We start from the raw sequence: 27,593 nt of genomic DNA on the forward strand, positions 1-27,593 counted from the left end.
GATCCTCTTGAGTCGATGAGGGCCTCAGGGGCGGATCTAGCCTGGAGTTGTTGTTTTTTTTTGGGGGGGGGGCAATCGTTCGTCGCCAGCTGGCTGGTGTGGGATCTGAGGTCCTGTGCGTGGTGCCTCTCGCGAGTACCTAGTAGGGACACCATTCAAGCACCGAAGTGTTTTTGAATCTTCTATATACAGTATGCATGTTTACAAAGCTCGTAACCCTCATTTTGAGGCATTATTTTGCTATTATGTATTTGCTATTATGTAGACTATTATTTTGAGGTGCATCTTTTGAGGTAAGTAGACGAATCTTTTATGAAGTTCTGGGAATGCTTTGGGGGAGGGGGAGGGCAAAACATACTCTCAGAGCTTTTCGGGGGGGGGGGGGCATGGCCCCGTGGACCCTCCAGGATCCGCCTATGGAGGGCCTTCATGCCGGTCAGGCACCGCCAGTACCGAGCAGCCGACCCCGTGTTGGTATAGGCCTGGGGGCCCATTTCACAAATAGGGACAGGGCCGGGATCCACGATATACATAAGCCGATGCTCCTGAGTCAATGACGTGTGTCGGCCCGGGGCCCACAGCACCTAACGGAGGGTCCTGTGTTGGCAGGGGGTCAGCCAGGGACAGTGTTTGAGGGGACCGAAGAGGTATCAGAAGGGCTTCTCGGAACCGATGATCAAGGGCCCGATTGGAGTGCTGGGGTCCCTGACAGCTGACTGCATGTCTCACTAAGGATCCCGGCCCGTCGGACCGTGAGCTCAAATGTCATTCAGAGGGCCTCTGGTACCGTTTGGAGACCCTTGTGACATTGCAGGCTCCATTTTGGCCAAAGACCAACAACAAACAACATCCTCCTCCCGTGTCGGTCTTAGCCCTGTGGGCCCATATTCCAACCAAGAGTAAGGCCGGGACCCGCGATTTGCATTGATCGGAATCCCTGAGAGAATAAGATTCTCTTTGCCGAATCAGGGGCCCGCAGTGTCTAACAGGGCCGCAGTGTCCTGTGTTGCCAAGGGGACAGAACAAAACAATTTATTTTGAAAGCAATTTTGGTTGTCTTGGGAACCAAAATATGTATCGTACCGTACATAAAATCGTATAAATGCCTGAAGGGCCTGCATGTGCACACATAGTCCTGACTATGTTTTACCACAAAATCCTAACCTGTTATTCAGCCTTGGGCTTGATTCCACCACAAGCGGAATTGATTCCGACTCCGACTGCAGAGATGTGGGTTTTACCCCTATTATAGCAACACAGGACACCTTCGGGTCGGCTTGGAAGTCTGATTCCGGCTTGAGCAATTTTGATGGAGGCTGATGCCGGTGACAGCAATTAACAATATAAATAGTTCTATGGGCTTCTTAAAGGCCTGCATGTAGGGATGTTGTCAAGGGACATAGGGTCGCACTCATGCCCCTCCCTCTCCTCCACCCTGGGCAGAGGCTTACACTAGATGCTGGGTGATGAGGAATTCTTGGTCCAAATTCGTAAGAGTTCGGAAACATTGACATCTTCCCCACAGAACAATTTGTGTTACGTGTTATGCACTTTTATAGCAAAACCGCCATCGATGACTACCACCTATTCGGTCCGTTCATTAATTATCATAATGTTAATATGCTGTATTGCGTGCTTTTTTATTTGAACCAACTCATTGAACATTTTAGTGGCCCAAGTCCAACTCCGAAGCACGTCAGATAATAGATTCCGCTCTTACCCCACGACCTTTTATTCTTGAGTCGACTAAGAGACTGCCCGGAGTCCAACACCAGTCTTACAATCCACGTAATCGTTTTACTAGGCAGATGAACGCTGAACATATAACTTAAAATATCCAAATGTCCACAGATCTGTAATATAAGAAATATGTTCGTGAACGCCTTATATATATATATATATATATATATATATATATATATATATATATATATATATATATACATGCATTATGTGTGTGTGTGTGTGTGGTGCGTGTGTGTGTGTGTGTGTGTGTGTGTGTGTGTGTGTGTGTGTGTGTGTGTGTGTGTGTGGTGTGTGTGTACAAGGCTTATTTGATATTTCATACTTAACGTCTTGTAGATCGATTTCCGGAATAAAAGTGCTGAAAGCGCCAAGTGCTGGAAAAATTTAAAACGGGTGGTTACAACTGATCGAGAGAGAGGGGGGGGGGGGGAAGAAAGGGCTACTGCTCCCTCCCTCATGGGTAACGGGTGGATTGGGTACGAGCCTTATTACCTGTGATGGTCTTCACTATATGGTCTCGCTTAGAAGATAAAAAAAACGTAAGTTGACGAGGACTTTTTTGGACTGTCCGTAAATTACGTCACGCATTTTTTGTCATTTTCAGCCCTTCTCCACCCGTTGGTTACAAAACTGTAACGCTCGACGAAACCGTTCATGTCTCCTGGTTACGCTGTGTCAAGCGTAACGTCCCAAAAGTAAAGTCCGTTTGGCGTCCAATTTTGCCAGAGATTCGAAGCATATAATGAGCGTGCTCTTTATCATAAAATTAAGCTGACGGCATCCAGCTTTAAGGTTTTATTTGTTTTTAAACATTTTAGCATGATTTCCAACCACACCTGAGCGTAACGTCATGCTGGCAGGAACCTTTCCTCCTTTCCTCTTTGCCCTTTCGTTACGCGCCACCACCTTCGGCCTGTACGCTTGACGTAATTTGTGAGTCCCCTGTGTGGAGGTTGGTATCTCTGGTGATGTTCAGTGGTCCTCTCGATGTTTGTTCTGTCCACCATTTTGTTGTCCATATTCCAACCCTTCCTCCTCCAAGAGGTTAAGGACGCTAAAATCAAGCATCTCGAAACACATGATCTGTCCTATAAAAGATTGATTAGGATCCACCCCCTCACAAAATGTCGCTCATATTCTAGTAGCTATGCCAGACCCCTTTACGGACGTAAACCCCCCATGGGGAGCTTACTTACTCTGGTGGCTAGCCCACTTTTTGAAGCCAATTTCACCTGATAATGCGTTTTCACAAGCCTCACCGAACGGTGCATGAACTCAGAACGGTGCAGAGCACCCCGAATAGTGCAATGAAATAACATGACAAAAGACAGTTCACATGTGTGACAAGTGCGTGGCTCTGAAATGACATGTGACAGATTTGAAGTGTCTTAAAATTGTAAGAACTGTCTAGCAAACCATAAGGGAATCATTCAGAACATCTGAGACGCGTTGGAGAAATTGTAAAAAGGCCTATCGGTGTATGAGATGCAAAAGTGCATTTGATTTGGGGGACCTCAATTCTGTTTGAGGCCCAAGGTGTAAATACTGTGCCAGTTGCAAAATAATCAAACACAGCTGGTGCAAACGTGGGTGTTTTACGCCGTCTTGGAATGGTCGTGTCCCATCAGGCCACTGCCCCGGGATCCAGTTAAGAGGAATTCATACTTCAACGTGTTGAATATTTCGGTTGAATTTTTTCCGAATCCGTGATCTGTATTTAATTTGCTTGCACATCTGCTTCCGGGCCTCCGCAAGGTCAGGCTTCCGCTGCTTCAGGGTCCATAGCTACTCGGAATTCCCGGCTTCATTGACCATAACGGTGTGAACGAATTCGGAAACAAAATGATTGTAAACCATAAGCCCTGCAAGCGAAAGGCTCCGCCTTAAACATTGTAGCACGACGTGCGATTCGGGGCTCCAATGCTGCTCCGTTCTGTACTGCTCGGGTACCGCTCCGGTATTCCGGAACTCCGGTACTGTGGTTAGGCTGGGCGTTTGGGAAACCAAAATTGCCGGGTTTGATTCCATGCGAAGTCTCTTATCCTGTTCGGAAGAGAGGAAGACAACGCTTTGCAAGCCATCACCACCTGAGTGCGTCGTAAAGATACGATGACAACACTTGCGATTACACTGTGTCGTGCGATCATATATTGCACAGCAATATGACGTCAAGTTACCTAACTCGAAACTGCATCACACATGTAAAAGAAACGAATATGTCAAAGAGTAATGCTCGATACTGGCAATGTACGGTGCCAGATCAGCAAAATGACACAGGGGGATGCATTTGAAGCCGTTTCACGCAAGTAGCAGTTCAAAGCACCAACTACAGCTACGTTAATATCACAAGTATGCGTGGCGCTTCGAAAATGGTACAGTCCGTCGTTGACGAGATCCTACCATCGCGAGCAACCGCAGCAGATACAACAGCGACACGCGCGATACCGGCCCCGCCATGTGCTCGCTGGCCATCATCAGCGTCGTCATGTACCTGGGGCACGCGCGCGTCGCCTTCCGTCTGTAGAGCGCTCGGGCCACTGGCGGGCATGGCGCCCCGCTAGTAGCGCCACCTTCGCCGCGACGGTGCTGCCATCTCGGGCACAGTCTGTTCCGGGTGGCCCAGAGCCGGTCGCCGTCGTCCTGTCCGGCTGAGATTGGGAGCAGGCCGAGGGGCCGCTCCGCTTGACGCGCCGTTCGTGAACCTGTGCTGGTTACCGGTCACTCTGCAGTTTTATTCGTGCCCCGGGTCGATGCCCCCCTGGAATTTCACCCAGAAGGGGGCGAAGTCGGGTCTGATAGGACCGTTCCAGCCAAGGAGGCCCTGCGCACTACGGACGGATTGAACTGCAAAAGAGCACCGAGGCACATGGCTCGAGGGGTCCCTCCGCGAACAGGGGTGCGGCTATGGATGACCCCAATGCCTTCCGCTTGACTACGTGGACGGCTTCAAATCGCGTACCCATTAAAGGTTTGTTCACTGTCAGCTTTCTTTGACAGACGGAAATGATTATTTTGGATATCTTCATTTCAGAATTCTAAGACATCTGCATTCAATTCTAGAAGCTTTCCTTTGTCGCATGGGACTGGGGGCTACCTCGCCTCTTGGCGGAGTTAATCCTTACGCCTTTTAGCCCTGATTGCGAAGAGCCGCTCTTTGGTGACACGTGATCATTTTCAGTTCGATTTCTTCTATCCATTCTCTCTCTCTCTCTCTCTCTCTCTCTCTCTCTCTCTCTCTCTCTCTCTCTCTCTCTCTCTCTCTCTCTCTCTCTCTCTCTCTCTCTCTCTCTCTCTCTGTCTCTCTCTCTCTCTCTCTCTCTCTCTCTCTCTCTCTCTCTCTCTCTCTCTCTCTCACTCTCTCTCTCTCTCTCTCTCTCTCTCTCTCTCTCTCTCTCTCTCTCTCTCTCTCTCTCTCTCTCTCTCTCTCTCTCTCTCCCGGCGACGCAGTTTTGGTCGACCCTGACCGCGACCGCGGCCGCCAGAGCCAAAGCCACCGCTCATTGGCAGCTGCTCACGCCGCCGGCGACAAGCGGCGGCTCTTGTGACGTCATCGGCTTCAGTCGCAGATGCCTGTGGCGGCCGGCGGAGCGTTTTATGGCGGTGTTTGCGTCGGCCGATCAGCCAGAGGGTAGCGCTCTGACGTCACGCGCGGCGCTTGGCTGTCGGTGACGTCCGGCCGTCGGTCGCGAGGGACGGGAACACGCCCGGCGTCGCTGATGACCAAGGCTGATGACCGGCCGCGCACGCGGGTTGTTGTGATTCTCAAGCACGTCGTCTCCTTATGCTGGTGGGGCCCAGCATCGCAAATGACACGGCGGCCACTTTTGATTGCAAGGAATCGTTTATTTGGCATTACCCCACGGAGTAAACTCTTAGTCCGGCTTAAGACTGGAACTAACTCGCTGAAAAATACGTGTGCCAATAACGTGAATGCACGTATAGCTGGCAGGGGCCGAGCAGTCGTGGGGCATGAAAAGGCACGGCGGACAACGTCCGGTAAGGAAAACTAAACACGAGCAGGCCTCCGTCGTATGTCAGATTCCCCAGCGCTGCACGTGGCGGCTGACCAGAGGACTGTACCAGCCCAGGTGTTCCTCGCCTTCCGGGGTGGCAGGTATCTCAACAGTACATGCCGTAACGTGCATGAGTGATTTTTGCGCCAGTTTTGTTTTCTTCGGCAGACTAACTTATAACTCTGCCTCCAAATGACATGCTCTCCCTGAATCCAGTTTTACACGTAAACAAGCACAAGTTTGTGCAGATGCTTTGTGGCATTAAGCACCCATCTTTGTGGTAAATTTTATATGTACGTCCTGTACTTCTCGGTCTTAATGCAGATGCGTTCAGCCAAAAGCTATAACGCAACCACACGCCTTTATTTATCCCGGTTGTCACGTGTCACAGTCACGGTTGAGCCAGAAAAATTCGGCGTTCCTAGGCGACCGCCAGTACATATCTATCGAGGCATGCAAGGCATTTATGCTACGCATCGCTACGCATTCCGCCCAACTTCTCGGCTTTTGACGTCACTGGGGCTGGCCATTCGTCAGAAACGTGGCACCTTCGTCAGCAAAGGAAAAAAACGTCGGGCGCGGGACACGGGCCAAGAATGCTAGCTATCTCAGCTCCTCCTGCTCGCGACAGAGCGGGAGGCCGGAGCGCGAACTTCTATGCACCCCGGTTTTGCTAGCGAATCTTATCTAACACAGAGTAGGCGAGACGTGGTGTATGGTGAGTAAATTAGGGAAAAGAATTCAGAATGAAGAAGCAGACAAAGGGAGGAGGAGGTAGAAAGAAGGGCAAGCACATGGCTCGAATCTGACAAGCGCAGACCACAACCATACTATGACATCCGTCAACGTGCTATATATGGCTGTCTGTAGCTTCTGTGCCATGTCATGACATTTCCCCATGTCAAACAGAAGCTCACATTTTCCTGGTCTCAAACCAGCAACACAAGCAATTCCTCACATCTTCCCTGCCTGGATTTACTCAGTATCCAGTTGATATCACCGCGACGGTATCGCCTGCTTCCCTTTCTATCACTCCCGTCTTTACTGCTGGACCCTGCCACTACCCGACACTCCTCACTGTGGTCTTCCCTGAGACATGCCCCACCCTTCACTGGGGCTCCGCCGTTCGCCAGCGCCCTTCTCCCGTCCGTGCTTGGTGTTTCACGGCTGCCTGCAACACCCAAACATCCTCTGATGACGTCACCATCCTAACACTCGGACATCCCCCGGCAACGTCACCGCTCGGCCTCGGCCCCGGCGGGCTCCGGCGCCGCCTGGGGGCTCGGCTGCTCCCGCTGGCTATCCGGCCGACCGGAGTTGCGCGTGGGCAGAGCGGCCGCTGCGGCGCCAGCAGTGCCGGCCCCCGCCTCCGCAGGGCTGGCGAGCGCCTCGTCCGCCCCTGCGGGCGATGCCGCAAGAGAATGCCGAAGCCGACCGTCGCCGGCGTCCTCCACACAGTCCTGACGCGTATCCTGCTGAGCCTCCGGGTCAGCAGCAGGTAGGGCCCCGCCGCGGCTCTTCGCACCGTCCTCCTGACCCTTGACCTCCGCCTCCAGGCCAGTCGGCTGCGGGTCTCCGCCGCGGTCGTTTTCACAGTCAGCCCGGCCCTGCCCGCCGGCCTCCAGCCCGGCGTCGCGATCTCCCCCCGCGTTCGCCTGCGCCGCGGCCAGGGCGTCCCCGCTGCGGTCTGCGCTGTCCGCCGGCCAGCTGTGGTCGATGGAGCGGCTCTTCTGGTGGCGCGGCGCCGGCGGCGGCAGCGGCGGCACGCCCATGGAGCGCGTGCGCTGCTGCTTACGCTGCTGCTTCTGCTGGACGCTCCTGCTCGGCCAGCTGCTGCAGTAGCTCGGGGCAGACCTCGCCGCAGCCGGCCCGCTCCGGCATGCCGTACTTGTGCCGGATTGTGTTGAGCGGCAGCAGCAGCTCGATCATGGTGCCGTCGTCCCGACCCTGGAGGCAAACGGCGCGCCTGAGCATGGTGCTGCGCCCTGGCGGCAGGCGGTGAAACCGCACACGCGGGGCGCGGCGGCACGTGAAATATGCGGAGCTCGAGACAGGAAATACCATCATTAGTGGTGCTTTGATTTACGGAGCGGATCACGGAGGCGGAGAAATCCCATAATGGGTACCCCCGGGCGTGGTTTGTTCCTTGTCGTCATCACACCGCGACGGAATGGTGCTAGACATCGTCACCTCCTGCATTTTCGGTGACAGGACAATGCGGCGCCCGCGTGATGGCTATGCGATTGCCTGGCGGACGTCACGTGCCTCGCCCATAGGCGTCCCCAGTTGCGTATCGTGGCCTCGCGCTGTCCACGTGACACCCAATCCCCAGCGAATGGCTGGGCCCGGTGGGGCTATATATAGGTGACAGTCTTGTGACACCGCCAGTCATAACTCGATGACGGTCACACGAAGGACGAGCCTCGGCATTTCGGCATACCAACACCGACCTGGTCGGTCAAGCACGAATATCGGGCCACTGCCCAACGTCCTGAGGGCACGACATTTGTAGTTCTTTTATCTAGCAGGGATACGTTGTGATAAAGTATAAACGCGTTGTGAAGAAGAACATAAGTTCTCCCACTTACCTGGAATAACATTTCGCCCTCAAAGTCAAGAATCTTGTGCTTCCGCCCTCGCATAAGAAGTCCCACCACTTTATCGTTGATTGAACTGTACAACTGAAATAATGGAAAAAAGTTAGTGGAGCAGACCTTGTATCAAACAGTTACGTGGGCCCGCCAGTACGTATACAGCTGTTCATGTGCCTTTAGGTTAACGTCACGGTGCGTTTAATTGCTGCAGCACGGCCCAGAACACCGCAGACAAAGCGCAAACAGCCATGGGCAGACAGTTATCTTATATATTCAGCTTGTCGACGAGTTTGCAAGTATGAACCCTGAATGATATTACGTAACTAGGACTCTACTTCCCTTAAGTTATGCGACACCTTACATTCGCGTAATGTTCTAATAGGAAGAAGCTACGATGAAGAATCTACTGTGAAAAGTCTACGATGAAGAAGTCACGACGTTGAAGATGTTGCGCAACGACCATTCTATTCGTCTTAAGTAGCAATGCGTCTTACATTTGCGTAATGCATAACACCTACAAATGCTCATTAAAGGTCCAGTTTTTGACAAGATCACCCCCAAAAAAACACGACGCATTGCCGCATGGTAGCTGGGGAGGGCAATGTGCCAGAAGGAAGCCCTCGATAACTCACGCGGAAGGCGTCCCCGAAGCTAATGGCGGCCCTGCCGTCGGGGCTGCGGATGCCGCAGTCGTAAATCATGTCGCACAGCTCCACCATATCGCCGATCATCTGCATCTGGGCGAGCCGGCCCCGTTCGGCCGTCTTGCTCCCCTCCACCGGCCTGCGGGGCCACCGACAGAGGGGCGTTGTCAAGAGCCGGCGGTCACCAGGTCAGGGGGCGATCGTCAGGTCAGGGGAGAGGCGGCGGCACGGCGGTCAGGGGACAAGTGCAGGTCACAGACCGGCGGTTACTGAAGCAGGGGCCAGGTCAGGGACCGGTGGCAACACAGGATAGGGGCAAGGTTATCCACGGCACGTCGTTCCTTGTCATAACTATGCTCCATTTCCCTGTCATAGAGCAGACCTATCGTTCCCTGTCATAGTGGCTGCCATGTCGTTCCCTGTCATAATAACCGACATGATTTATGGACGACCAGTGAGACCAAGCATAACTTGGTCTCATGTTCACAAGCTCTTTATGCACTTAACCTACGGTACTAAACACTTCTGATTTGTTGTCTTTCGAGGCTCCGTGATGTTCCCCAGGTCATGCCAATCCTTTAACCCTATCATGCTCAAACCCGCAAGCCGCACCACACCGTTGTCTCACCTTCCGTACTCCGGGTCTTCCCTGGAAAGCTTGCGTCGTGTCCCCGAGCCGTCCCAAGTCGCTGAACGGATTGATCATCTGACTCTCGCGGTGCTCTTTGGCGCGCTTGTTGAACATGGACATTTTGGCGCCAACGTCCGAAAACAGGCGCATCCGGTGTGACATGGCCGCGTGCTTCAGTCGAAAACTCTGCTGGGAAGCGTGGCGTGGCTCAGCCAGACGGAAAACGCACTCTGCCCGACTGAGGAGTTGATTTGCAGGCGAATCAATGCATTCCGGCATCTTCACAGCACCAGAGGATTCTGATTTCGAATGAAGGGGTTTCGTAAGATAGCGGAGTGGGCTAGAGTGACACGTACGAGATTTTTCGCTTCATTGGGCGTCTCGCGGTGTTCCAATACACGAAAGCCGATGACATCTGCCAGTCAGAAACAAGTGAGCAAAACCAGCGCGTCGTCCCAACTGTGATCAGTCCGACCCCCCCCCCCCCTCATCCGATGACCTCGGCCCGGCGGACCGCTGGCCGGCGTACCTGCGCTGGGCCGTCCCTGGTCCGCCGCTGTCCGACCGCCTGCCGCCTCGCGTCCGGTTCCGCACCTCGACCCGGCCCGTCACGACCCCGACTGACGTCGGTGACGGTCGGCGCCGCGGCCCCCGCCGCCGTCGTCACCGGCGGGAATGTGCGCCGGATGCCGCTCGTCTGAGGCGCGCTCTGACGTCACACGGCCGACGCGGCGGGCTGAGGCGGCGCGCGCTGGCTGGTGGGCAGCCCCGTGTCCCAGCGAGGATGGCAAGCCACGGCCGGCCGGTAGCAGCGGCCGGTGATGACCAGTGACTCAAACGGACGCAGCAGAGGCCGGTGGTGGCCAGTGGCTCAAACGGACGCAGCAGAGGCCGCGTTCCTTACCCGCAAACGCAACGCAACGCAACAACGCAAAGCAACGCAGTCCAACGGGATGCGTTTTTCCAAAGTTCTTGATTAATGAAAGTGGTCGATAAAAGTAAGCAACTCATGTCTTGCCAGTGCGTTCATGCATCATGCATAAGTGCTTAAGGCTTCTCATCCTAGGTTTTCCAAAAGAAATCGGCCACAGGGAATGATATGTAGTTATGAGTCACAAGGCCATGACACTAACCTCTACACTTTACATATGCGATGCATAGAAAATGCCTTCACGGGGCTGGTGTAGGGGCTCAGATCACTTGGGTGACCTTCACGTAGACGTCAGCGGATCGAGTTGCTGCCAGGGGCGGGATGAAGCTGGAGGTCACATGGCCAGCCCCTGTCAGACGACGCGTACATAAGGCTTCAGTAGGAGGTGATGGTTGAGCTCTTTGTGGTCTTGGTTCGCGCCTTTTCCGTATTTGGTTTTATTCACGATTCGAACGCAATCGGATATCTCGCGGGATGGAGCTGCCAGTGCTGCTGGCCTCAGTGAAAGCCAATGGTTTGCAAATGTGTAAGGTCAAGGATCGCTTTGCGGCTTCATGGATCTGAGATCCCGGGGTTCTGGCACATGACAGGATTCGTCTGGACCCTGGCCCTAGATACCACGAGGCTGTGGCAACAGCCACGTAGCGCGCAGTAGGAGGCACAACGGGGCTTTGCGGCACTACAGAGGGGCCAATCCCCGGTCTGGCAGAGTTGTTTTCCTGACGACTCTTAGCGCTATCAGTCAAAGATGAAGTGGCTCATTCCAAGATGGCTCATGGTTCACAGTAACCACCAAAAAATATTTGGAGTTTTGTGTTTATTGTCGCACCATGTGTCAACGTCCGATGCAGACATAACACGAAACCACGAAAGGTAAGCCACAAACAAAGGTGACAGGACGCGGCGGTTCGTTCCAGATGGTTATGGACAGGAGCACTCGCACATGCATGCTTTGCGTAGCGACAACATGAGCAATTGGGCGTATGACAGCGGCCTCATGCTGGTCGGGATAGTGTGCTCGGTCAGGGGTCTTCCGAAGGTGCGAGAAAGGTCGTGCTCTGGAATTAACACAATTTCCATCGTCAGTTTTGAGCACAAATAATGATCTTTCAATGATACCATTCAGTCTCTCCGGCCAGATGTTCTTCGATCTCACATCACCGAATCGTAATGGGAGCGGGTGCAGCTCTTTGATTACAGAGAAAATCAAGCACGCAGCGGGTCCACACTCGGACTGCGAGCGCTTGTGAACAGCTCCCGCACATCAAACGGGGAATAAGCCCATGGCATAACGAGATAACATAACGAACGGCTTACTTCGCCGTCCGAACCAGCCCTCCCACGCATCACGATTATTGGCTGGCCACTACGCCGCTGGTGGCCTGCGACACACACACACACAAACCAGCCACCGACACATGTCACGGCGAGCTTACCGACTGTGGGGCAGCGCGCCCCACCTCAGAACAAGCTCGGGGACAGTCAGGACCGACCTGACATTAAACTGAGGTCTCTCTACCGTGACATGGGGATATAGCAAGGGTACACAGTGTTCGAAGATGCAGGTGTGGACATTATGGGCCCAGCTAGTGTAACCGAGCAGCTAATCACTTAGAGCATGTTCGCACATCTTTACTTGTCTCAAAAACATGGCCTTCAACAACTTCAGAAACACTGAGTACCCCTAGTTGCCCAACATCCGTGTCAAGCACTGCGTGGCATTGCGTGATGATCCATATTTATCTAGGAAACCATTGCCTTACAGTCAATGGTTACATCACACACAATAAATAGAGCATCGATAGCGAACTGTATATCACGACTAGGAAATTCACAACAATAAATGGGGATTCTTTATGACAGACAATGAAACGGTACGTTGCAAACATTCGTATGCTAATGCCATCTAAAGAAACAGTAGAACTATGTGCTACTCACTTAACACAAACTTATTTCCTATCGGGAATACAAAACACGTATTTAAGCGCTGGTTGGACTTGGAGGCTCATAAAATAGCATGTTAGGACACAACCGTCTTTAAAAAACTATGGGCCATGTACTTAGAAGTTACAACAGCTCAGGAGAAAAAACGCAGCCAATAAGAGCAGCACAGATACCGACCAACACCTAACCTCTCAACACGTCCAACACTATAACAACGCGTCGTTCACGTAACTTCTTGAAACTTCTTGACACCTTGTCATCTGTAGTACACCACGGGTGAAAACATCACAGCTTACAAACTCGCCCCCTGTCGACCAAGCAATCCCACTGCATGCGACAGACTGACGCCAGCCGTCGTGCGGCCGCAGTTTCTTGTCCATTTCTGGCGGGGAACGAGCGCGCGCCCTGACGCCGTCCCGACCGCCAAACGGCGGGGCTAGTCCTCCTGTTCATCACCGGTCGTCCGGCGAGCTGCGGCGAGGCGCCGGCGTCCGCCCGAGCGCAGCCGCCGCTCGCCGCCGCTAGATCAGTCTGTCAAACGTGGCAGAGTAGTCCTGCATCCAGGTGAGCAGGTCTCGGAGTCGCGGCCGCTGGTCCGGCTCCATGGCCCAGCAGCTGAGCAGGGCCGTGTACCTGCCGGGGGTAGGCCTGATCACCGCTCCTTCTTCGAAGTAGGACACTCGTGGAGTTGTAGAAGAAATGCTGGTGTCGCAGGCGGCTCAATTATGTTAGCAGCATCTCACTGCAGAGGCTCAGGTAAGAGCAATATATTCTTAACTCACAAGACGTGGGTGATGGTTCTTTGAACAACCTACTTTGCTTTTCTCTTATCGAGGATGATTCTTCCCTAAAAGCAGTTCTAAGTGCACATACTTTTAAGAAGTATTGTCAGCAAGGGTCGCACATCGAGGCATATTCAGCTCTTACAGCTGCGGCGGACAGGTGGGAGGCTGGGCCAGCCGGTAGCCCTCGCGGAGCAGGACCACCACCTCGAGCGGCTCGCGCAACTCGGAGAACGGCAGCTGACCGAGTGAGGCCACCTCCCAGGCGGCCACCGCCGCCGACCACACGTCGCTGGCCGGGGAGTGGCGCTCGCGCAGCAGCGACTCGGGCGCCGCCCAGCGGACCGGCCGCCAAGCTCCGTCTGCCAGCCGCGCGTACTCGGCCGGGTAGATGTCGCTGCTCAGCGCACCGTCCGTCAGGCGCACGCGGAGGCGGTCGTCAACGCTGCGGAGCCGGAAGGCGGCGTTAGTGGCGCCGCGCTGGCCTGTTTCAATGACGTCACCCCCCCGAAGCGCCTAACAAAACCAAGGACGCCTCGCTTGCACGAAGACGGCGCCCGCCCGACACGCGATAAACGAGAGAATTTACGACGAGGCGAGACACTTGCCGCTTGCTGCAGCAGACCGGGGGTGCGGGGCGCGTCTGCGCTACTTACACACAGTTTCTGGCGGCGACGTCTCGGTGCAGAAGGCCCATGTCGTGGACGTGCACCAGGCCTCCGAGCAGCTGGACAGCCATGTCCACCATGCTACGCGGCCCGATGACGCGGCCGCCGCCTGGCTGATCGGCCGCCCGACATGACGTCAGGAACTGCTTCAGGTTGACAGCGCCCAGGTCTGCGTAGAGCACACAGGGCGGGCCGTCGCCGACAGAGCAGCAGCCCAGCACGGGCAGCAGCGCCGGGTGGCTGCAACCGGCCAGCAGCAGACCGTCGGCCAGCAGTTGGCGGCCCTGCTGGGCGCTGGCCTGCGCCGAGACCGTTTTCACGAGGCAGAGCCGGGGCCGGCCGCCGCCGCCGGCGCCACCCACCACGCCATGGTATAGCCGCCCAAAAGTTCCCTCAGCCACCAGATCGGTGAAAGTCACGTCAAACCGGTCCACGCGCAGGCAGGCGGCCAGCTCCAGCGGGTTCGGCTGCCGCCGCTCCGGACAGGAGATCTACCGAGAACGGCGAATCGTCAGCCACATCAGGCCACCAGATTAACATGGAAAAAACGACGGCTTGGGGTTTGCGCACGCCGGTGACCGCAGCCAACCCGTGACATTTTCGTGCACGAGTGGAGAATACTGCAAACGGCCGGTATGGGCAAGCTGACAAATCAGGCATCTGTCGATCGCAAAATGATAGCACCGCCGACTTCATTGAAGTTGCCGATCCCGGCGCAAAGCATGTCATACGACGTAATGTATCATGACTTGCACTTGACTGAGTACTAGATGCTCGGTTGGCTCCTACGGCCGCGACACATCGCATGAATTCCGGCTGCCTGGGAGGCTGGAGCGACATGCTGACTGTCCGGGAGTCCGGGATGCTGAGATGGTTTATACTGTCTGGGATGCTGAGGAGGGGGAGGGGGGGGGGGGGGCTCAAAACTGTCTGGGATGCTGAGAAGGATTTCGGCTGACTGCAATGCTGGGTGGCTCCTGACTGTCTGGGATGCTGGGAAAGGAGACTCCTGCTGTTTGGAAGGCTGGGGGCAACTCATGCCTGTTTGGGATGCTGGGGATGACTCCTGCTGTCTGTGATGCTGAAGGCAATTGCTGCCTGTTTGGGATGCTTGTGCAACTCCTGACTGTCCGGGATGCTAGGACGACTCCTGACCGCCTTGGACACCGGGCGGCGCCTGGCTGTCCGGAACGGCGCGGTGTCGCTGGCTGCCCTGCCGCAGTGACCCGGCCCCGGCCGTTCGGGACGGCGCGGTGTCTCGGTCCGACGTGCCTCAGTGACTCAACCCCGGCCGTTCGGGACGGCACGGCGTCTCCTGGCTGACCTGCCACATTGACCCGGCCCCAGTTGCTCAGGATGGCACGCTGTCTCTAACTGACCTGCCTCAGTGACCCAACCCCGGTTGTCAGGGACGACGCGGCGCTTCTGGCTGACCTGTCTCAGTGACCCAACCCCGGCCGTTCGGGACGGCGCGACGCCTCTGCCTGACGTGCCTCAGCGACCCAGCCCCGGCTGTCCAGGACGGCGAGCCGCCGCAGGCGAGCGGAGCGGCGCCGGCCATTCGAACACCAGCTGGGTTTAACGACAATCCATCGCGTTGATGAGTGAGCCGTCGGCGCCAGCCCCTGACTGGACATTCATCAGATTATATGCCGCATTAGTAGGCACGGTGGCGTCGGCGGCGTCGGCCGCGGCGGCGGAACAATCGACCAGCCTCGCGCGGTCAGCAGGGCTGAATTTTCACACCCGGACGCTCACGAAGCATGTTCAATGATTCCCTGCGGCTGGACGCCGCTGCACGGCACGGTATTGGCCCCGCGTCTTGTGCCAGAGATGGGTCTGGTAGGCGGCAACAACGCCGTCCACCATGAGCGGGGGTCCTCTGACGCTGGGGCAGCGTTGTGATTGGACCGGTCGCTGCCCAGCTGGCCTGTCGCCACCCACCGTGAAAACGGTCGTTAACCCCGCACGTGAGGCCTGGTTGAGGGTTTCGGGAGAGGTGCTTGACAGATGGCGAGCTCGAGCAGCTTGACGCCCATCCCCTGCCCTGGTGGCGGTAGTATGTCGTGCGTTACAGGACATGAAGTTGAGTAACGACAGTGTCGAGGGAGCTTGGGGTCGCATCGCTCTCCGCGCTCTCGGGCAAACACGGGCACCCGCGACGAACCCAGGTCTAGGCTCGCCCATTGTTTAAATGTCGCTTCAAAGGAATGTTGCGGCTGAAGCAAGTCGAAGTTGAAGTTGCCCAAGCAGACGATTCAGCTGCTAGAAATCCCTCAGTATCAGCGCGCAGTAATATAACTGAATCTAGGTAGCAGTTTTAAACGTCGAATTCTTGAATTCAGCTGAAGCGCTGTTAGGCACGAGAAGAAATTAGATGTTAATGCTAACCTTCCCTTTTCACCTAGACTTGAAGTTCACCCAAGCTATACTCCACTGCCGTATATGTAAGCATTGCTTAGAAAAATGTAGCGTCCGGCAGCGGCTGTCTAACGACGATGGACGCAGTGCATCACAGAGCCTGGAATCAAGTAACGACAGTGCGCTCTGGTTTGGCATCTTGCAGGTATCTCTAAAATTATTTCACGTGGACGCCCAGTACCGCCCAACATGTGTTAAGCTGCGGCCAATGCTATTCTTGTCCCGTGTGTGCATGAAACATGTGTACGGATGTGCGTTTTCCAACATTGTTTTTGTCCCACAAATAGTTAACTCGGATCCGGAATGGTCCAATGATCATCGCTGGATGAAAAAAATCCGCGGGACATGATAAATGTATGCATGAACAGATGTAAACTAAAGACCACTATGATCACCATTTTGCTGCAATCCGGGTAAAAGATCAACATTGAGAGTCCTCGCACGCCTGGCCCATCGTTTACCTTTAGGCAATAAAGAGCCTGAAATGAGGATTGCAACGGCTCAGCCCGTTATTCTTCCCCTTTCCCAAGACCTGACAGCAAGCTAGGAAACCGATCCCAGCGAGAAGTCTAAAAGGCTGAACTACCGCAAGCTGCACATTGGGGCTGTAACTATGTAGGTTGAGGCTGACTGGAACCTCTCCTCTGGCGTTGCGTTCACGCTCAATGTCTTGATCAGTGGCGGACACAGAGGAAGGGGGACACGGGAACATGGCCCCCTTGAGCTTCAAGGGGCCCATAGGGTACGAAGGGGCTCATGACCGGCCAAGCGGAAGCAGGCTTTCAGCACAAAACACGCAACAATGGACGTCTTTGGGCCTCTAGGCGACAAAGACCAGCCGCTAGCGAAAATGGAAGGCCCACGAGCAGACAAAAACAGTTCTTCGCTGATTAAGAGGGCGGTGATTGGTTTCGACCAATCACTGCGCAGCGATCCACGGTCTGCGTGGGCGGCGGTTGGCGGCTGCAACGGCCAATCCCGCGGGCGGCGGGTGCCGGGCTGCAACGGCCAATCCCGGGGGCGGTGGGTGCCGGGCTGCAACGGACAGTCCCGCGGACGGCGGGTGCCGGGCTGCAACGGACAATCCCGCGGGCGGCGGGTGCCGGGCTGCAACGGCACGGTCCCGCGGGCGGCGGGTGCCGGGCTACAACGGGACGGTCCAGTAGGGCGGCGCGCAGCTGGCTGGCACCGTTACATTTACAGAGTCCTGCACCATAAATATATGTTCAAAACACATACAACTATATACCAATGCACTCATAATGGAACAAGAAAGAGGCTTATTTGCGTTTCGTGTCGCCGCCAGACGTGGTATGGTACACATGAGCACTGTCAATTTGAAAAAGTTTGATTTTAGGGAAAACTAACATTTAACCTGGCCTTGCAGAGCCATTCACTGACCTAGCAATGTACGATTATCACCAATCACGACATATTTTCGAGATCAAACAAACGCTTTGCTTTTCCGCGAGGTGCCAGCTTTCTTAGTCTAAAATCGACAGGGGGTTTCGTCGCCCCTTCCCCACCCATCCGTCAGTCCACATTATGAAAAACGGCGACTCAGGGGTAGGATTAATCATCCAGGGCATTCTTGATCGCTCTAGGGTCCTCCACATTGATGCCAAGTCAAAATAAAGTGATAAGGTGAAAAGAATCTCGCTCTGTTGTCGGCAGTCCCACATGAGCTTGAGAGTGCCAGTACTTCCCCCACTTATGGTCTTTTGCCGCCTCCTGTATGCGGCATTAGTTGAATGATTCCATGTAGGCGCGCAAGTCCGAAATCTACACGATGGCGATTTCCTTTGTTGCTTTAGTCGCATATTGCAGTTGACGCATACGTTCCGACATTTTTTACGCGTCATTGCCGAATATGAATTCACCCGTCGCCGTCATATATTTGATTCCCTTCATTGTTTAATTTGTGACACTTATCACACTTGTGTATTGCATTCTTAACGCGTATTGAAAGATTACGTATTTCGTACTCCTTCAATAATGTTAAAACAAAACGCTGCAGTAGTCAGTAGCCGTCAGCTGATCACAACATCGACTGGTAGGGAGCCCGCCGGAAGCCGGCTAGCCGCAGCCGACTTGGGATCAAGTATCGTGATGGATTCCGTTGGTATTTAGCAGCCAACTTTGGCACACCAGTCAATATTTTCGCCGAAGTACTTAGTCTAAAAGCAGCAGGATTCATCATGACCTGGAGAAAAGTGACGCATTTCATGTACGTACATACGTACCACGCCCAGCTTTACAGGGCTGCGCACAGGAAGGTGGGGTTCTGTATGAAGGATTGGCATACATGAGGATCGTAAAATCGCAAGACGGAACACCGAGGAATTTTGGGGGAGAGGCCCCAAACTCCAGTAGGGCCAGACTGTTGCGTGCCCCTCTCCGTGACGAAATCCTGGATCTGCCACTGGTCATGATTATTATTGGTTCCGCATCGCTCGGAAACCAGACTAAGCGTCTCAAAACAAACAGCTGTGAGTTCATCGAGCCTAAAGCAGCGTGACCCCAGCTCCATGCGTCCTCCTCCCTCCGTCATTATCGGGGCCTGACAGACAACAGATTGGCCCTGCGAGATAATTAGACGAACGTGGAGCGGGCGGGACTGAGGGGCGGACAGGGAGCGGGTGGCGCGGGCCGGGGCTGGGCCGGCACGCACCCTCCGGTGCCCGGTCTACTGGCGGCCACGTCAGGACTAGTTACGGTAACGATCGTCAGCCGTGTTTGTTTCCAGCCGGGAGCGGTTTCTCGACCCTCGAGACACTGTCACAGATGGCCGCCACGAGCGGGGCCTTTTGTAAACATGAGGCTAGAGTTACTGCGCCGCCGAAATTACCCCCGATGGAAAAAGCTGGAGCGGTCGCGGCCACACCCCGACACCACTGTCGGGGTGAGGCGGAAACGAAAACCTCAGCACAGTGATTTGCGAGCGAGGCACACCCAAAGGAGAACCGGAGCATCAACGGCACGCGTGGCCGTCCGTAGCGACGGAAAAGCGTCGCAGCACACGTGGTTTGCGGACCGAACTCGGCCCACTGCCATGCTGTTCTGCAAGTCTCTCTTCTTGGAGCACGGGTATTTCCCTTTTCTAGTTAGCGGCGCATAATCCCGTCATCAAGAGGCTGTGGTTTGGAAGCGGCTTTTCTACAGAACTATAAGCTCCTTCCCGCCGTACCTGTGATGACGCATAGTGATGCGACGTTTTCACGGGTAATGAAGTCACCGTTCGCCTGCCGGCGCTGTTGCCCTGTGACGTCACTGTCCGGCTAGCGTCGCTGTTGGCGTTTGGCAGTGACGTCACGTTGCCCTGGCCATGATTGGTGGACAGCAGCAGCGGTGTGGACGGCGGTTGGGTCACGCCCAGCTGCAGAGAAGTCAGAGAGTCAGTTAATCTCAGGGCAAACAATGATACTCTACACACAATGATCAAATAGCAGGAAGATGACTTGCGTGCAGGTCCGATGACTTAACTCCATGCGGTGGGGATGGTTATGCTAAACGGAGTCTTCAGGCTGCTATACCGCGTCTTCCAAGGCGATTTTTTTTCTCTAATGAATTGTAATGGCACATCAATTACTTGAGTATGTGAGCAAGCTCTTTCGGGTCGAGGTTGCCAGTGTACATAATTCTATTGCGGATTTCGACCGTCGCGTAGCGGACGCTCGTTAATTACAGATATGGAAACGATTCCCAATACATTTCCTTTTCAAGCTGATTCATGTTATATTTATGATCGGTTACCTCCTCTTTTAAAGCTACAAAAACAACATAGCGTGGGCAAAAGCGAAAAAAGTATATGTAATTTGGGCGAGAGGTTATCCCAATGTGGACCAAGATAACTGCTGGTGCGGTGTGTTCAGAGTTGGGAGCTCTTGCTGACAATAATTCTCCTTGAATACACCAGAAGGTACCAGGTACTCAATGCTACCAAACAAGCTTTGTCCGCATTGACGTCATTTCCAGCTGTGCTCGTGGTCGTTCGTGACCATGACCACCTTGGTGACCAATGAAACGTAAGGTCCTACCAAATAGACCAATGATGGCTTTGGATGGTCATTTATGCAGTACCTCTGGAACAATGAACATCAATAATGTCAGAAACTAATTTCCAACTAACAATGCCGGAAACTTAGTAGAGCAGGGAACGTGTTTACACAGTGTTGGCGTGGTGCTGGTGAATTCGGAGAACAACTGATTTTACATGTGGAGGCATACCCTTAGAGCAGCAGCGTATCGAAACGTAACACAAGATCTGTGCAGGCCAGGTGAGGCTTGACCCACTTCGGTGAACTATGCGGTGCAGTGGAGGTTGCATACAAATTGCAGCACAATAAGTTGCTTCTTACAGCAGTTGACATATCTCATGTGATTGTCTTTTCAGTCATTGTTCGCAAAATGCACATCAGCACGCTTGAATGAGAACGTCCCAAAAATATACTTCTTAGAATGTTTTTGATATACACTAGACTTACATCGAAAAGAGGCATCTTCTTGAAACTGGCTATGGTTGCATAACTGCAGCTTCTTGCCATCAGGTCTATCGACTGGTAGTTCTTGGAAAACGTCTTCAGGAAAACGCGGCTTCCGGAACTCACAGTTCCAGCATACCCAGGGCTGTGGACACATTTCATATCCACAATCCAGTGCTCAGCACAGATCTGCAGCTGAAAACGCTCTCATCGATCAATGGGCACTAGCTTACTATGCAAAATAGTTGCCATGGCAACATTGAGCTATTTAGTATTAGCCGACCGGGGCAATGCAGGTAGATTAATAGGTGCCATCCTTTGAAACCTGAAAACTGGCTTGTTCATCGTGGAATAGTTATTATGATTTGCGCGTTTTGTGTAGCGCCCACATGTGCTGCACGAACGTTGCCCGGCAACTGCACGCTACGAAGCTGAACTGTGTGTGGTATGGACAGACAACAACGCACTCGCTACCAGTCTATGTCTGACCAAACGGCAACGGACGGAATGGAAAGTTTCGTACGTCTTGCTTGCAGAGGAGGGATGGCATTTCAAGAATGGTCCAAAATGTGAGCAGGCATGTCTCGGGTGTACGTTTTTCGTGGTTTGATTATAACCTGGATCGACATCAAATCGATACGTGCAGGATTGGCCAAAAAGCAAACAAAATCAGTGTTGACGTTGCGAGTAATTGGTCCCAACACCCGACATACCCCGAGACAGTCAACGACACATCCCAGAGGCCTGAGTCCCGCGCCGCGCGTGCCTGACACCGCCTTGCGCTGCGAGCCTGCCCCGAACAGCGTCCGAGCAGCCCGCCTCTGATGGCGGCACGCCTCAGCGCCGACCCTCGCCAGCCTAACGACGAGCCCCGCTGTGAGGCTGCTCAACGTCGCGTCGGCACGTCCGCGCACCTCATGGCCGCCTTGCGCTGCCGTACGTAGAGCAGCATGGCGCCGCCGAGCGTGACGAAGGTGACGGCGATGGCGCCAGTGACGCCCAGCACGAGGCTCAGGTCGGGCTCAGAGCTCAGCTCCAGCCGGACCGTGTCGTTGCCGGCCGCCTCCAGCCGCGTCGGCTGACCTGGCGGCAGCACGGAACCGGGTCAGCCCTCGCACGCGGGCGAGGCCGCGCCGAAAACGTGACCTGCAGGCGGCGGGGTGCTGGGTGGCGGTTGGGCACTGGCGCGCCGCCAGCGGAGCAGTTCGCAGACGTCACCGAGGGGCGTTGGGGGGGGGGGGGGGGCTTCCATGGCCTGTTGAGCCAGAAGAGCTGTTTGGTTTCCAGAATGAATATTGTATCAGTCAGGTGGGCGTGGATGGTGCTGGCGCTAACACATTGCGATTGCGAGGTGTACACAGCTGCATAAAATATAACTTGCGCATCAGCATGGTGACTTTATGATCACTGGTGGCGTGGCGTAGGGCCGGAACTCCGACCAAGCCGCCGGGCTGTCGGTACAAAAACAGAATTCAATCCTGGCACGCGAACAAACAACACGCGTTTCCCGGTCCGCCGACTTTCGCCACGGAGCCCGCCGCCAGATGGCAATGGTGTCGAGCTTCATTACCGGCAGCCAACTTTATACACTGCGTCACGCTAACCCCAACGCATAGCTATGGTCTTGTTATTACGCGAGTTAGGCTGCGGAACGACCGCCTAGTTACCGGGGCTCAGGAACAAACAGGCAGCAGCAGGGGATCAGAATCGTGTTTTTTTCCCAGCTGCCGACGAGCTCAGCTCCACAAGCGGGATGTGATAGGTACCACCGAGGGCGTTTGCGCCGAGGCTGCGGTAAAAAATCGCCTCTGTTGAAAATTTGCGTACGAGGGGAAAAACAACAGCGTAAATTGCTGGACTCTGCGTGTGGTGAAGCGAGCTAAGATCCTGCGGCTTGAGTTCACAGCGATAAATGGATGAGTGAGTGGATCACAATGCGCCGCGGGTAACTCGAAACCACGATGTACGGTACAAAAGGTGCTATGTGATCATTCATGACTACTGTACCTGGGACAGGCAGTTACATCTAGAACGCAGACAGATGCCGAGCTAGAAATATGGCTACCTTGGTGCTGAGGCAGCAAATGTGCACACCTTCAAGCGCAATGTTTTAATAAGGGCAGAAAGGGCCAAGAGCTACAATCACTCTCAGACCGCACCCTAATCTGCGGCAGACCAAGCCACGGTCCCCCGGAGACCGAGTCGCGGTCCCTCACTTCACCGCGGTCCCCCACACCGCGAGGTCTCCCGCGCATCCTGCAGCGACCCCTCACCCTGCAGGCAGGTCTTCCTCCTCCTCAGCTTGAGGAACGTGATGCGCCGCTTCGGCAGGTAGGTGGTGATGTTGAGCATGATCTCCACGTCGACCACGGCGTTCAGGCGGCCGGTGCACGGGAACAGGACGCTGCCGACGGGAGCGGGGTCGGGTGAGGGCGCGCGTCAGCCTCGGGCAGATCGTAACGTGGTGACGCTGACGGCGCACGCAGACTCGGCGCCGTGGATGTGCCGTCTGCTGACGGCACCACGCTGGGGAACTGGGAGTCGGCGCCAACGCGCGCAGCAATGTTCACAATTGATGTTGAGAAAATTGTTATGTCATGGTGTCTCAAAGCGAATTAGATTCAACGTCCAGTTGATTATCCTATTGTCCTTCGTTAACCCATCGATCCTCAGCCATGCCAAAATTGCTTGTCAGTTTGGAATTTGACGGCCTTCATTATCTATTGGCTGTTGAGTTCAGGTGAACGTTTTACAGTAATACATTATCCCTAGGGACGGAGAACAATTTCCTCGTCATTTGATGAAGACGCTGTAGCGTTTCCGCAGTCATTTTTGTTATTTGCGCCGCGGCATTAACCAATGTAGGCATCTAACGTGTTCGCAATGGTTATTTTGGCTCTAATTGTTCTGGATTTTGGATTACATGAGATTTTTGATTTAACGTTACTGGTGGATTGAAGTTTCATCAGTGGCATTCTTCAGGCATAATAACTGACTTTATCTCTGCAGCAGCCCAATCGATGTGAAAAACGCTCTTGTAACTGAGCACCTTAACCATGTATAGACGTCAAAATCAAATCAGATGTTCATGAACATTTTGTGTGACGTCGAAACCAACGTGCGTAAATAAGGGATGCCATTCGGTTCCTCCATTGTTGGTAATATCATGAACTGAGCTAGCTGAATGATGCATCAACGTCAGTTTGTCAAACACTTCACGTTAAGATCCACATAGAACCACGTGGTGAGCGGCGTGCACTGTGGTGGAGGTGGTGCACCGGTGCACAGCACCAACACTGGGAGCGCCGCTTATTCGTAGCGTGCTTCAGGGTGTTTTGAAGCAATTGCAAGCTCCCAGGAGGGCCCCGATGACCGGTATTCTGGTCGTAAAATTTCTCGCGAACCGCTTTCTTGTTTGGGTTTGGCCGCAGCCGCTGCAATGTTTCATGGCATACAGACGGATCAATAGGTCTCCCCTAAACGAAGGACGTCATGAATGAGGTACAAATTCCACGAGGAACCAGGCGGATATCTAAATGATTGCTATTAACCATTGTTTTTCTTATGGAGCTTTGTACCTGTCACAGTCGTTAGCATTCCGAGCCCCGCAATTTCAAATGTGGCGAGCCAAACGCTTCCTGTGGCAGGGAACACTGAGTTTCCGATCGTCCGAGCCCCCAAGTGATGAAAACGTTTCATTCACAGCTGCACTTACACCCTTTGGGAATGCAAGATTCGGAACCAGGAGTGTATAGCATTGGCAGGCAGCTTTTATACATGATGCGTGGTTTGTCATCAACCGGCGAATTGCCATCAGATCTTTTAAAAGTAGGTGTGTCGTAACACATACGGTCAGAACGTGCACCGACGAAATACATGTATCGATGATCTCTAAGGTCTTTGGCAGGTCAACGTCTTTTTTGCCGTGATTATCTCAGGTTTCACCCCACCCTACGTCCGCATGCTGCACACTAGTGCTACCTGTGTGCGCTGGTCTTTCTCATTCCGCATTCACCCCAGACTTATCCAATGAGAAGGCTGTATTTGGGCGATTAGCACCTCTTTGGTTGAGTCACTTTTTGCTTAAGACAGCTCGTTGCTCCCCACGCCAAGCCTCTCATCCCCATGTGCAATGTCTGATTCAAAGATAGTTTAGAGACGGCCCATCTTACGCCAAACAGAAAAAGGCTAACTTCTCCAAAAAGTGGTGAATAAAAACGACCTCTGAAATTCTTTAGTAGCATATTCTGACAGACTCCTTTTGTAATCTAGTAGCTCTCCGGCATCGATGCCCCGATGTCATAAACATAACAACTTCGTGCCCAGTAAAGACTGTTTGTGTGTTCCTGTTGCAAACGCACCTTGACACCTTTATCACCTTCACTCTCCTTATATAAAGCTGCTCAACGTTAATGGGCTAAGCACCAATCAGGCATAACTGAGCGCGCAAGGTTCCCAATCACAAGAGGCTTACACAAACCGAGGTCGCGTCGACACCACGACCCAGCACATGATGCACACTTCATCGACTACGACACAAGGTCGAACATCAGCACTCATCCGGGGCGATTCGTGTCACGCTCGGCTCCTCGCGCACGAGGTTCGACATTCAACCTCAATGAAACGTGGTCCGATTTACATACTCGGCCCATTCGTTCGGCAGCGACTATGCCGCTCCAACAGTCACATTTCCGGGATAAGCGGCGCCTGGAGTTCACGCGGATGGACGCCCTACATGGGAGTGTTATGTGAGTGGCGCTCGTGCTCGCCGGCCGTTCGTATACGTTGGCGAGGGCTGCCGGCACTCCCTCCACCCGCGTGGCCTCGGACGCAGCAGACGCCAAGGTTATCACGCGCCGCACGACCTTCGAGCCGGCGAGCAGCGCAGCACGGCTCAGCAACAGCAAACCGTGACATGCAGCGCCGGAGTGCATGTCACGGCAAGACCATGGCCATCGCAATGGGGTGCTGCTTCGGCCAGCAACACGGACGCGGCCCACAGCTGCGTCGCGCCGTGGTACGCAGCCGCGCTCCCCCGTACCGTGGTGCGCAGCCGCGCTCCGCCGTACCGTCGTATACAGCCGCACTCCCCTCTGCCGTGGTACACAGCCGCGCTCCCCGTACCGTGGTACGCAGCCGCGCTTCTTTGTGCCGTGGTACACAGCCGCGCTCCCCCGTACCGTGGCACGCAGCCGCTCGCCCCCGCGCCGACCCACAGCGGGTCGCGTCGTGCTGTTGCGCCGTGCCGAACCGCAGCTGCGCCTCGCCACGACACGCAACATCAAGGCTGGGCGACAGCAACTGCGCCTCGCCACGTGGGCTGCGCTTCGCCACGGCACGCAACACCAGCGCCGGGATCCAGAGCTGCTCCGAGCGCAGGAGGCGTACACCGCGGCTGCCGGCGCCGCGCAGCCAGGCGTCTGGGCTGCGGTCGCCGCGCTGGCCGACCTGTTTACCTCGGCTCGCTGCACTAATCGGCCAGAGTGGAGGAGGGACGGGCAGGCCGCATGCCCCCGATCGCAGTTTTCCGGCTGTTTTGGCGCACGCAATGTCACCGTCGAAAGCCGACGCCCGCGCGCGGACCCAGATGCGGCTCGCTGTATCACGTGCGGTAGGCGAGGTCACAACACCGGAGGCTTTGTTTTGTGTATTGTGAGCGAGTGTTTTGCATTCGCTGGCTTGGTGGATGTTAATCGCAGAAAAGCCGGCAGGCCAGGCCCGACCCGCCCATTTTGCTCCCGCGGCACAGGCGTCTGGCGCAGCGCACAGGCGTTTGGCGTCTGGCGCAGCTGCGTCGTTGTCCCCGTCAAGTCATGCAGTTGCAGAAAGACTGCATGAGAATCCCTGGGTCTGCCGGGTCCACCAATCGTCTCGCCGCTAGTGGTACAACACCCATTGCTGCTATGTCCGCCGGTAGGTGTTTTGGAAACTGTATTTACGCTTGGGAATACTTTGTCTACGCGTAGGGAACGCCAGATGCACTGTTGCGCTGCGTAAAAAGATGAGCAGTCCACGTATCCCACACGCACCACACGAATAGAAGACAAGGTCTACGCTGCAAAGCACCGCATCCAGAGACCCGCTGGCCGTGCTCAGTGACCAATGACCAGCCGCGGACCGTCCGGGTCCGGATTCGCCGCGCGCGGCGCGTACGACGCCCTGATCGGATGCCGAGGACTATGAGCGCCGCACGCGGCCGCGCCATTATCTACACGAATATCAATATCCAATATCGTTGCGAGCTCACGGGCGGACCGCGGGACGCGCCGCTAATGCACCCACGAATAATTGACTTACCGGAGAAAAGACGGCCGCCGTCTGCGGACGCGCTCAACGAGCTGGGGGCGCGTCCGAGGCCCCCCCCCCCCCTCCCCCCCTGCGCGTCGACCCGGCCGGCGGGCCGGGCTGATCCTCGTCATCAGCGAGACCATTTCCTGGCAAACAGTGTGCGCCGGAGCGGCGCTGCTCCCGCCACATGACAGTCGCGCGCCGCCCGCGCATCCATCTTGCATTTCCCGACACCGTCTGCTGCCGTTTCCGGTCTGATAGCGGTCCTTTTTCCGTGCCGCCGGCGGCGAATAGTGACGCGCCCGTGTCGCCGGCGCGGCGCCTGCCGTCCACGGGTCAGCGCAGGCCGACGCGCGGAGGAGGCGGGAGACAGGCTGTCCACAGAAGAGACGGGCACGGGGGACACTCTGTCCACAGAAAAGACGGGGACCGGAGGCCCGGGCGAGTGGG

At 54.9% G+C, this 27,593-nt stretch overlaps 1 protein-coding gene across 1 annotated transcript in view; it reads right to left on the minus strand.

Annotated features, from left to right (window-relative positions):
• Nucleotides 1-11,359: 11,359 nt before the first annotated feature.
• Nucleotides 11,360-27,593, minus strand: part of LOC119110185 (tyrosine-protein kinase Drl) — a 42,073-nt gene continuing 25,839 nt past the window's right edge. Inside the window, exons 4-10 of the mRNA XM_037233922.1 lie at nt 23,129-23,259; nt 21,770-21,938; nt 20,859-21,000; nt 19,562-19,750; nt 13,942-14,444; nt 13,431-13,730; nt 11,360-13,136 (exon numbers count right to left, since the gene is read on the minus strand). Coding sequence (XP_037089817.1) covers nt 13,025-13,136; nt 13,431-13,730; nt 13,942-14,444; nt 19,562-19,750; nt 20,859-21,000; nt 21,770-21,938; nt 23,129-23,259 — 1,546 coding nt within the window. The 3' untranslated portion in view covers nt 11,360-13,024. The remainder of the gene's footprint in view (nt 13,137-13,430; nt 13,731-13,941; nt 14,445-19,561; nt 19,751-20,858; nt 21,001-21,769; nt 21,939-23,128; nt 23,260-27,593) is intronic.

This window comes from Pollicipes pollicipes, unplaced genomic scaffold (genome assembly GCF_011947565.3).
Source record: "Pollicipes pollicipes isolate AB1234 unplaced genomic scaffold, Ppol_2.1 Scaffold_7231;HRSCAF=8579_pilon_pilon_pilon, whole genome shotgun sequence".
NCBI lineage: Eukaryota > Metazoa > Arthropoda > Thecostraca > Pollicipedomorpha > Pollicipedidae > Pollicipes > Pollicipes pollicipes.